Source organism: Balaenoptera physalus (genome assembly GCF_965194825.1).
Source record: "Balaenoptera physalus genome assembly, chromosome: 16".
NCBI classification, from domain to species: Eukaryota; Metazoa; Chordata; class Mammalia; order Artiodactyla; family Balaenopteridae; genus Balaenoptera; species Balaenoptera physalus.
This window is the reverse complement of record NC_138898.1, coordinates 34,579,657-34,591,953: the sequence shown is the minus strand read 5'-3', so window position 1 is coordinate 34,591,953 and position 12,297 is coordinate 34,579,657. Positions and strand designations below refer to the sequence as shown.

At 35.9% G+C, this 12,297-nt stretch overlaps 1 protein-coding gene across 6 annotated transcripts in view; it reads left to right on the top strand.

Moving 5' to 3' along the window:
• Window positions 1-12,297, top strand: part of GPCPD1 (glycerophosphocholine phosphodiesterase 1) — a 72,005-nt gene that overhangs the window by 32,427 nt on the left and 27,281 nt on the right. For all 6 annotated transcript variants that reach the window (XR_014255073.1, XR_014255074.1, XM_082431424.1 and 3 more), the window contains 5 exons: window positions 2,522-2,614; window positions 6,806-6,883; window positions 7,549-7,588; window positions 9,250-9,311; window positions 11,749-11,814. Coding sequence is in view for 4 of the 6 variants with exons in the window: in XM_082431424.1 (XP_082287550.1) it covers window positions 2,522-2,614; window positions 6,806-6,883; window positions 7,549-7,588; window positions 9,250-9,311; window positions 11,749-11,814 (339 nt within the window). In the remaining 2 variants the exon portion in view is untranslated. The remainder of the gene's footprint in view (window positions 1-2,521; window positions 2,615-6,805; window positions 6,884-7,548; window positions 7,589-9,249; window positions 9,312-11,748; window positions 11,815-12,297) is intronic.

Below are 12,297 nucleotides of genomic sequence, written 5' to 3'. Positions count from 1 at the left end.
ACTTTGGAAATAATGTTTACAGAAGGATTTGATATGATTTTATGTAACACTTTTTAAAGTCTGTCAGTTTGCATCCTGTATACCAACTTGATTATGTTGAATTTCTTAACTCCTTTTATATAATTATTCAGAGTGAGTCCTTTTTTTTTTTAGCTTTTAGTTTTTTCAGCACCTGAAACTTGACATTTTTAATCAAGAACCTGCGTATTTCCCCCTGCATTCCACTATACCTCAAGTTAAGCCTCATGTTCTCAAGTTAAACTAAGGGGAAAATGGAGGAACATCTCATTTTATTTTGGTTTTTTTCCAGTGTCCTCCACATGCCTTAAACTTAGCCTTTTTTAAAATAGTTCACCAAATAAATTTGATTTGTCAGATGTTTAACTTTATCACTTATATGAGCAAACATCTATTCTAAGACATACTTTTTTCATATTTTAATCTCTCTAAAATTGAGATAGTTTTACAGCTGTTTTAGCTTGTCATGGTTTGATTGGCGTTGTTTTTTCTCCCTCTTAGTGGTATATAAAATAATGATGCATTTTGTATTTCATGACATATTAGATTGATTATCATAATTATTTATTTTAATGTTTAAAAATGTTAATAGTGAATAGTTCTGTCTTTGTATTGAAAGGATATTAAATCTGTGAGTATGTTGTGCTGTAGGTCATTATTTGGAACCAGTTTTAGTTCATTGTAGCTAAGTAATCTAAACGTGGTTTTATTAGCTGTCAACACATGAAGATCCCTAATAAAGAATTTTTAGGGTCTCTGCTTTTTGAGAGAGGATTTCATTAAGCCCTTTTCTTCTGTTGAAACCCTTTGTACTCTTATGGATCTTATGTTAGTTATGAAAGGCTGGTTTGATTTAATGTTAAAGACATCTTTGAAGAGATTTTGGTTATTATTGGCTTATTTCTTAAAGCTTGCTCACACATAAATTTTTTCTTTTTTTAAAATTTTCGGCTGCACTGCACAGCATGCGGGATTAGTTCCCTGACCAGGGATTGAACCCGCACCCCTGCAATGGACGCGCGGAGTCTTAACCACTGGACTGCCAGGGAAGTCCTTTACACATGAATTTTGAGATCAAGTTTTATGTCTTAGTAAATTTATCTTTCTAAAGGATGGTGATCATGTAAAATTAAACTTTTAGGGCTTCCCTGGTGGCGCAGTGGTTGAGATTCTGCCTGCTAATGCAGGGGACATGGGTTCGAGCCCTGGTCTGGGAAGATCCCACATGTCGCGGAGCAACTGGGCCCGTGGGCCACAACTACTGAGCCTGCGCATCTGGAGCCTGTGCTCTGCAACAAGAGAGGCCGCGATAGTGAGAGGCCCGCGCACCACGATGAAGAGTGGCCCCCGCTTGCCGCAACTAGAGAAAGCCCTAGCACAGAAACGAAGACCCAACATAGCAATCAATCAATCAATAAAATAAATAATCTTTTTAAAAAAAAAAAACAAAACTTTTAAACTGGGAAGCTATAATTTCTTTTAATCGTTGTAACTATTTAGGGGACATAGGGTTTGTTCTCTTTGGTAAAAATGATTTGTGTCATCGTCTTGTTGACAACAGAAGGAGCTAAGCTTATTTCCTGCTTCAGAAGTCATTGAGGAAGTAGGCTCCTTTGGTTCTAGTCTCTGATCCATATGTACTGAAAAGTTGAGCATCTTCCTTGACCTAAAGCTAGGGTAAGGGATGGAAACGTGTCCATCCATTCTTACACAGCACTTCTCTGGGCCATAGACACATTACAGAATCCTCAAACCTTGTATTCTTTGATCCCAGCTGGCTTTCTTTTAGTGAATGCACAAATTTGTATGTCAGTTTATGTTCTCAGCCTTTATTTGGATTAATTCATATGTCATGATGGATCTGACTTAAGTCTAATTTGTGTCCACCTTTCTTCTGTTTAGGCTTCTATTAGGAAATTTGGCATATGCATCATTCTTGTTGCCCATTTCTGCTTTCTCTTTCTTTTCAGCAGAAGTTATAGTTTCCTCTTCAATATGATTATTGAGGTTTTATTAAGAAAGGTTGTAAAGTATACTGCTCAAGTGCACCAAGGAGCAGAGCTAAGAGACTGAAGCTTATTCTTGTTCCCACCTCACCGTTGAGGTTCCCCTGTCCATCTGAGGTGTGTAGGGGCAACGAGGTGCGAGGTGGCCATGCTCCAGGCGCCATTTCTGCTAATAGCATTAGCAGAGGTGACACTGGTGGAGGCTATCCACTGCTACAGAAGGGCCCCAGGGTGTGTTCGAGTAGGATCAGAACCCATTATTTTGCCAGGAAAAAATTGCTGTGCTATTGCAAAAAAGAAATTATAATTGTTTTAAAAGAAGAAATTACCTTTTAGGAAAAGCTTGAAGTATAGCATTAAATAATTCATGAAGAAGTTTTGTGTGTACAAGTCTGTAATTTTATGGTGAACAGTAAATTTCTCATGTTCTTATAGTTTTAGATGTATCGTGGGCCAGATAATATTTTTCAAATACTTGTTTCTTTTATTTCTGTCAGGGTGCAGCCTTTGTAGAATTTGATGTACATCTTTCAAAAGATTTTGTGCCTGTAGTGTATCATGATCTGACCTGTTGTTTGACTATGAAAAAGGTATGTAGAAATTCCTTTATTTTAAACTCTTACAGTTAGACAATAGGTTTTAAAACTAGGAAGTTTTGTATACACATACTATGCCATTTTACATAAGGGACATGAGCATCTGTAGATTTTGGTATCTGTGAGGAGTCCTGGAACAAATCCCCTGCAGATACTGATGGATGACTATATATTTAATTATTTATTTAATAGAGTTGGTTAGTTCACTTTCTTGGGGAATTACTGCCAATTCTTTCCTCTCTCAAGCTCCTTCCTACAACATCGAGAGAGAGGGAAGAGTCAGGAATTAATTTTCTAGAGTATTTTCTCTGTATTGCTGAACTTTCCTTTTTTTATGTTATTTAGAAAAAAGGATATTACACGTGGTTTCTGTATCATTCTGCCACTGTCCCTCTGTTGAGGTAGGAAAGGAAGCTATCGGAGTGTTTGTTTTCAGGCTCCTTTCTCTTTTTGCTTCAAGCTTTTTCTCAAGTTAATAGGCTTATATGATTTGACTAGTGGGAAGAGCCACAGTGAAAAATAAAATTGGAGAAGTGCTTCGGAGCCAGATAGTGGAGAGCCTCACGGGTTTAGACTTAGGAGCTAGGGACTTTTTTTGAAAGACTTCTGAACCAAGTAGGGAAATGTTTAGAAGTAAACTTCCAGATGAATATTTTGGTACCTGATGTAAGGACAACTTAAGAGGACAGAGACTAGAGACAAGGGGAGTGGAAATGTGGGCCAAAACTTAAGACAAGCCTGAACTGGAGTAGAGACGGTGAGAATGGAAAAGAGGACATGATAGAGGAGAAAATCCAGAAGGAGATTTGAAAAGCACATAATTTCTTTAAAATTATAATTACTGTTGTACAGAAATAATTGTAATAATTATATAGTATCTGGACTTCAGTATACAAGTTAACCAAGTGATTTCTGAGGGACTTAAACTAGGAAGGTTCTTTAAAACCCTTTTCTTTGGCATTTTCTTTAAAACTGTGTTGGGTATCATTTTCCATTGTGTTGATCTAAAGTTAAGGCTGGGAAAACTCTACAGCTACATGTAGAAGAATGAATTAGAACATTCTCTAACACCATATATAAGAATAAACTCAAATTGGATTAAAGACCTAAATGTAAGACCAGATACTATAAAACTCTTAGAGGAAAACATAGGCAGAATGTTTGACATAAATTGCAGCAATATTTTTTTGGATCTATATCCTAGAGTAATGGAAATAAAAACAAAAATAAACAAATGGGACCTAATTAAACTTTAAAGCTCTTGCACAGTAAAGGAAACCATAAACAAAACAAAAAGACAACCTACTGACTGGGAGAAAATATTTGCAAATGATGCTACTGACAAGGGATTAATTTCCAAAATATACAAAGAGCTCATACAACTTAATATCAAAAAAAAAAATCCCGATCAAAAAGTGGGCAGGGGCTTCCCTGGTGGCGCAGTGGTTGGGGGTCTGCCTGCCGGTGCGGGGGATGCGGGTTTGGGCCCTGGTCTGGGGGGATCCCACATACCGCGGAGCGGCTGGGCCCGTGGGCCGCAACTGCTGAGCCTGTGCGTCTGGAGCCTGTGCTCCACAACAAGAGAGGCCGCGATAGTGAGGGGCCCGTGCATCGCGATAGGGGGTGGCCCCCGCTTGCCACAGCTGGAGAAAGCCCTTGCACAGAGATGAGGACCCAACACAGCCAAAAATAAGTGATAAATAAATTAAAAAAAAAGGTGAGACCCTTAAAAAAAAAAAAAAAAGTGGGCAGAAGAACTAAATAGACATTTCTCCAAAGAAGACATACAGATGGCCAACAGGCACATGAAAAGATGCTTAGTATCTCTAATTGTTAGAGAAACGCAAATCAGAACTACAATGAGGTATCACCTCACACCAATCAGAATGGCCATCATCAAAAAGTCTAAAAATAATAAATGCTGGAGGGGGTATGGAGAAAAGGGAACCTTCCTACACTGTTGGTGGGAAGTAAATTGGTGCAGCCAGTATGGAGGTTCCTCAAAAAACTAAAAAATTGAGTTACTGTATGATCCTGAAATCCCACTCCTGGGATTTCTGGAGAAAACTATAATTTGAAAAAATACATGCACCCCAGTGTTCATTGCAGCAGTCTTCACAATAGCCAAGACATGGCTAAATGTCCATTGACAGATGAATGGATACAGATGAATGTGTAAAGATATGCACACGTACAATGGAATACTACTCAGCCATAAAAAAGAATAAAATAATGCCATTTATAGTGACATGAATGGACCTAGAGATTATCATACTAATTGAAGTAAGTTAGAAAAAGAAAGACAAATACCATATGATATCACATGTGGAATCTAAAATATGACACAAATGAACTTATTTACAAAACAGAAACAGACTTAGAAAACAAAGTTATGGTTACCAAAGGGGAAAAGGGGTGGTTGAGGTATAAATCAAGAGTTTGGAATTAGCAGATACAAACTACTATATATAAAATAGATAAACAACAAGGTCCTATTGTACAGCATAGGGAACAATATTCAATATCTTATAACCTGTATGGAAAAGAATCTGAAAAAGAATAGATATATAATTACTTATATATATATATATATACACACATATATAAAAGTATAACTGAATCACTTTGCTGTACACCTGAAAGTAACACAATATTGTAAATTAAGTATACTTCAAGATAAATAAAGTTTGATTTGCTAACATGTACCAGACACTGCATGGTATAGTATGCAAGGCACCTATGACAAGGCACCTAACTCTGCCTGCTAGTGGATTCTAAACAGTCATATCAGTTTGGATTATCATTTATAGAAAAGGACCCTTCCCTTTCTGTGAAATGGTATTAGGAGAAGGAAGGAAGGTGATGTGCCTATTTGTTTAAATTTATTTATTTATTTGTTTAAATTTATTTATTTTTGGGGGGCCACGCTGTGTGGCTTGTGGGATCTTAGTTCCCCGACCAGGGATTCAACCTGGGCCCTTGGCAGTGGAGAGCACTGAGTCCTAACCACTGGACCTCCCGGGAATTCCCGAGATGCACCTATTTAGATGACAGAAGTAGAATTACTTAATAGAATTGGGGCAGGTTTTTGCTGTGGGGAAATGTTAATGCAAAGCGAAATGAGAAGGAATGGAGTGGTGAAGGAACTCACTAACCAAGATTGAGATTAATGACTCTAGCTGTAATTTCTAAAAATCCATGAGGGCTAATTGAAGAGTAGTATAACTGATCCCCAGTTTTCGCCAGACTTTGTCCTGCTCTTAAGTTGAACCTGGTACAGTTAATTGCGGAATGAAAGCAATGAATTATATATTTTTTAGTATTAATTTTTAAGTTGGTATTTTCCTTAAAAAATCAATTTATGTTCATTTATAAAATTATAAGTAGTTCAGAAGATTATGAAATGAAAAGTAAATCTTCCTTTACTTTTTCTCCTTGGCCGTACTCCCTTCTCTTAATAGTTTCTTGCGTGTCCTTCCAGAGGAAATTTATACGTATATAGCCTCATACTATATATACATGAATGAATATAAATGTAACGATTTTAATATATTTGTTAGATCAATGATTTATTGGTGGTACATTAACTCATTTTCTTAAGATAGAAGTGCCTAAACAGTGTGACAATTGATATGATATTAAAATCTAATAAAACAGATTTGCTCCTTGGGAAAGCATTTATAATAGATTAGGGTTCCTATTAAATATTACTACTTACAGCTAACCAGATGATTTTTTCATGACAGTTGATTTCTGTGGCTATTTTTAACCAAACTTCAGTTTAAAAGGTTTAGAAAAGTTTAGAAACTTACTGATAGAAACTAATCCTTACTTAGATCCTGCATGCCTGTTGATTTCCTAGTCATGTAGCATGGATATATGTCAAATAAAATATATACAGCATGACAGGAAGTAGGGGAAATGACTGACTTGTGGCTTGGTTCTCAGTGTGTCTTTAGTGCTACAGCTTCTTCCCAGCTGTTTTCTTCCAGGCACTCCCACCTACATTAAAAACAAAAGCCAGAATTTAAGAGCTGGGAGGTGGTGTTCAGTAGCAAGGGCTACCCTGCGTGGGCTCACTGTGGCCTCCAAACTGTTATTCTCATCAGTGAATTGAGATATTAGGTCAGTTTAGAGTAAACATTCAGTAATAACGTGGGGCCCAATTTTCTCTCTCTCTTTTAGAAATTTGATGCTGATCCAGTTGAATTATTTGAAATTCCAGTAAAAGAATTAACCTTTGACCAACTCCAGTTGTTAAAGGTAGTAATAATAGTGTAAAATGTAAATTATCTTTCAGTTTTAGGACTATTTGTACTTGTTTGTATATAGTAATGTTCTCTTTGTGCATGGGGATGACTAGATATATACAGCATGTATTGAGTCTGTGCTTTGGTTTTCTGTTCTGTTAGGAAGAATGGGTTTGTGCTCATCTATCTGTCTTCTTTAACAGTTTCTGTGGACCCCATCTTTTTTTTGCTTTTTTGAAGGAGATGGGCTATAAGTCTTTATAGGCCATAGGGGCTAGCCATAATCTTAGGTTGTCTCTGGTCTGCTTTAGCTCTGTTTTATTTTATACTTGGCCTTCTGTGCTATTGTTGATTTTTATAACTATGCTACTATCTAAGATCCTCCTGTATTTTACTATGTAATTTTACATGATCCCTCTTCTTATTCTCATTAGATACCTAAATAATTGGTTGATTGAGTATAAACAGTTTCCTAACCTAATAATTTTTATATTCTCCCCTACTTGGGTATTTGATCATGATCTTATGCATATGTATGTAAATATAGAATATGTACAGTGGTAAGTGCTTATTCTTATTAAACTGATGATTCTACATTTTATAATTTCTCCTAACTTGCTAGCTTTTCAAGTTATAGTTCTATTCTGATTACATTTTGTGTGTGTGTGTGTTTTCTAGCTCACTCATGTGACTGCACTAAAATCTAAAGAACTGAAAGGTATGTACCAATGTGAAAACACTGTTTTCATTTCATAATTAGCATTATGAATTTCCTTATCATTTTAACTTACTCTTGATGACCTTAATGAATATAATACTGGGTTATATAAATGTAATTTTATATACATGAAGGCTTTATATGTATTAATTGTCAAATGCATACACATCATGTGTATAGTAAGCATGATTTTTCACTTTTATGAATTTTCTTAGCTTGATGATCAAAAATTCTTTATAATTTTGTACGTATTCATTCTTTTTTTAAAAAATTAATTAATTTGGGTCTTAGTTGCGGCAGGTGGGCTCCTTAGTTGTGGCATGTGGGCTCCTAAGTTGTGGCAGGTGGGCTCCTTAGTTGTGGCACGCAGGTTCCTTAGTGTGGCATGCAAACTCTTAGTTGCAGTGTGCATGTGGGATCTAGTTCCCTGACCAGGGATTGAACCTGGACCCCCTGCATTGGGAGCACGGAGTGTTAACCACTGTGCCACCAGGGAGATCCCTCTTTCCAGACATTCTTAAGCATTACAAAGTACAGAATGTATCAAGTATAGAATCTGGCTCCAGAGCCAGGAGTTTGAAACCAGCTCTAGCATTTACCAACTGTGACCTCGGTTACTTTATTTAACCACTCTGTGCCTCAGTTTCCTCAAAGCTTGTCCTACCCACAAAATCCCTTTGTAATTCCACTTTACTTTCTACTTCCACAGAATTTAGTAGTCTGTGACATTCACTTTAGCCTGGTGTGTCCTTTTTTTAACACTTTATTTTTCTATATGTCCTGCCTCTTCCGCCAGGATGTAAACCTCTCAAGGGTGGGGGAAATGTTTTTATATTCCCTGAAACATTTACAGTACTCTGGTTATAGTAGGTACTAATTAGATGTTAATCTGCATTTAGGATAACAGGATAGTTGGAATGCCTTTATGAAGAAATTAGTGAGGTGCCAAAGACTCCAAAGATTATTTTCAGAGCATAAATATGACTTTACAAGCTTGTAAATAGTTCATAACTATTAATAGTAAAATCAATTTTACCTTTAATTTATTTGACTGGAAAATTTTACATGATTTAGTTTTTGAATTTGTAATGCACTAGGGTTGGTTATTTTTGTTGTCTTTTTTGTTTTGCTTTTTGTTTGTTCCTGGGTGATTTTTTTTTTTTAATCTCGATATAAAAATTTTTCTCTTTTGGAAAAAAATTCTTGTGTGCCTTGAGACATAATCAATTTTGGATTAAATGGTAATGGTACCAAAGACACAATGGTACCTATAGATTCTCTTAATTTCTAACTTGGTATCTCAAGTAGAAGTATTAGCAAGATTACACAGCCCTTATTAATTCCATTGAGAAATAACAAATCACTGCTTGTGACTTCTTTCTTAAAAGTATATTACAGTTTTTATAAGAAAATAATCACTGTTGAGGTCATAAACTGTGATGTTCCTACTAAATGTTGTAAACCAGTCTTCATAAAGGATGCTTATTTTGAAAATGGGGGTTTTAATGGTTAAAATTAATAAATACAGGAGCCTTCAAAAATACTGTATATGAAAGGATCTCATAACTACTTCATCCTTTTTTTTGCCTTCAGAATTTAGGAAAAGGTCTTAGTGATAAAATGGCATTTATCTACTGAGTTTTTGTAATTTAAATTTTCAGAATCTGTGGTTGAGGAGGAAAATTCCTTTTCTGAAAATCAACCATTTCCTTCTCTTAAGATGGTAAGTTCCTTAGGAAAACTAGGGCAGGCTATCATTATTCTGTTATATCTGAATAATTTATTTTGATCTTTTAAATGGGCACTAAAAAGGCTGTGTAAAAGACAACATTAATGTAAACTTATGTTTGATGCTTTTTAGAGAAGATACATTCTTGTGAAGTGTGCCTATGGTGCCTTTTTTTTTTTTCTGAGAAACTTATATGCTCAAATGAATAAAATTCCTACCTCATTGGGTTAATTTGGTAAGAATAGGAAATTCACATATTTCTGTATATAAACAGGAAGGAAAGGGCACAGAAAAGGGGTTGGGGAGTGTGACGATGGGAGAGGCATTTTTACAATATGTAAGGCTGGTCCTTAGCTTTTAGAGAGAAATTCCCCAACCAAAGAAAATAAGTACCCTGGTTACTTAAAATGAAATACAGATTTCAAGTATTCATTCTGAAAATGTGTAACAAAAACTGGCATGAAAATTTAAAAACTAGACCCAATTCATAGAGGAATTCCTTTGACAGCGTCAGGCAAGCCTGCGTGGATACCAGATACCTTCTTTGGCCATGCTGAGTCTCCTTTTCTTGCTGGCTCCATTTCCTAATTTTTTCTCTTCTCCACTGTCTTTTTCTGGTGATGTGTCAGGTACAATAGACTTCTTAGGCAAAAATAGGTAATTTCAGTTTATCATGATTATCCACCCTCCAAAAAAGGATGCTACAAGAGAGCCCCTAAAATAGACATTGTCTTAGTGCATTTAGAGCATGATTTGTATAAATTTTCAGATATTTATGAAGCCCAGCTAAGTCATTCCTTCTAGTCCAAAATTCTGAAATCGTTTGGTTCTTAGAAATTCCATGATTTCTAGACTTGTGATTTCATAGAACAGAAAAACAGGTTTTTAAAAAATTGTTTATCAAAGGTTTGACAACTTTCGTTTAGCCAAATAAGTTAAGCACACATTTATTCATTCACTTTGCCATCACTATAATTTAATCAGAAAGTTTAAATCCAAAGAAAGGCCAAACGCAATCTTAGTATAAAGGGGAATCCTTCTGCAAATTTGATGTATACCAATCTCAAAACTAATATACACTATTGTCCTATTTTTCTGATTTTGCATTAGTCCAGTAAAATTGTGGCAGGTACGTTAACTAAATAAGGCTAAACATATCAGAGAACAAAGTCAAAAAGCCCCACAGGAGATTGAATACAACCTGTTTTAGGTACTGTACTTTTCATGCAGCAGGGGCTAGATCCCAGGTCACCAGAGTCCCAGGCTGTGTTCTTACTCTGTTAGCATTCTTTTATTTGCTATTATAAAATTAAGTACCATATATATTATACATGTTAAGTGATTTCTACACTTTGAAATACTGACTAAACAAACCAGCTGCTTGTAAGTTAATAACCAAGCTTCATATTTTAGATTGGATTTTCTAGTTATGCTGCCCAAGTGGTGTTATTGCAAAGTGTGTAGATAATTTAGTTTTTAATTTTTTAATAAATTTATTTTATTTATTTTTGGCTGCATTGGGTCTTTGTTGCTGCACGTGGGCTTTCTCTAGTTGCGGCGAGCGGGGTCTACTCTTCACTGCGATGCACGGGCTTCTCATTGAGGTGGCTTCTCTTGTTGCAGACCATGGGCTCTAGGCGCATGGGCCTCAGTAGTTGTGGCTCACGGGCTCTAGAGCGCAGGCTCAGTAGTTGTGGTGCACAGGCTTAGTTGCTCCGTGGCATGTGAGATCTTCCTGGACCAGGATTTGAACCCGTGTCCCCAGCATTGGCAGGCGGATTCTTAACCACTGTGCCACCAGGGAAGTCCAAAGTGTCTAGATAATTTAGATATATTGACACTATATTATTTGTTAATTTATATAGATATAGACTTATTTATTTATGAGCCTCTTTAATTTGGAGTTAACATCTTTCCAGGAGGTTATCACTGTGGTGTTAGTTAAGCTTCACCACCTTCACAACAAGCTAGAAATCATGGTTTTTCATATAACCATATCTTAGTAAAGTAGACTGACATACCTGAATGCAATTCAGAGAACATGACAAATGTCTTTAAATTCATGAGGCTGCCTATCTTATTACTGCTCACTTTAGCTGTTCAGTAGTGATGGTGAAAAGGATTTTAGGTTAGGATCATCTTTGCGGTTAGTAGTGATCGATTATCACAGATATTGCTAAAGACTACTGCCTTTGCTATTTAATTTCTTTTGACTTTCTTATTCAACTTAATCATCAACCAGGTTGTCAGTTTGAGTATAAGAAAAGATAGTGGTTTTTGCTGAAGGCACAAAACACTTTATCCTTACTAGTGATATGTTTTCTTATAGTTTGCTTTTTGTAATTAATCCGTTTTTCTTTTTTCCTTCTTATTCTACCATTCATCTCACCAAAAATGAAACAAAATTTACCACCAACAAACACAACTCTAGGTTTTAGAGTCTTTGCCAGAAGATGTAGGGTTTAACATAGAAATAAAATGGATCTGCCAACAAAGGGTAAGTCATTTTCCATGTGGCACATTCTTCGTTCCTCCCTCCCCGTTTCTTGAAATGCATTCATTCCTATCTCTTTGTTTTAATGGAATAAATGAAACTGAAATCGTGGCTTCTTCCAGCAAGCACAGTGCTTGTTGCAACTTTTAAGTAAGGCATATCTTACACTTACACTAATATCTGAGTTCTTAAAAGTAGTGATGAATGTATTATAGCAGAAATTCTAATTTACATGTGTCTCGTGCACATTAATATGGATGGTTTCTGGGCACACTTATAAAGTGAACAATGAGAACTCTGGCCAGTCAGAACCTTATAACTCTGATTAGTTTTTGGTTTTTTTAACTCCCTGTCTCAATATATACCTTAAATAATTGCCTAAGCAGTTTTCTGTTAAGTGGCAGTAGCTAGAAATAATCAGGAAAAGAAATTTCTGCAGACATGTTTTAAATCACTCTGAAATTTAGTCATTCTTTTGTTCAATTA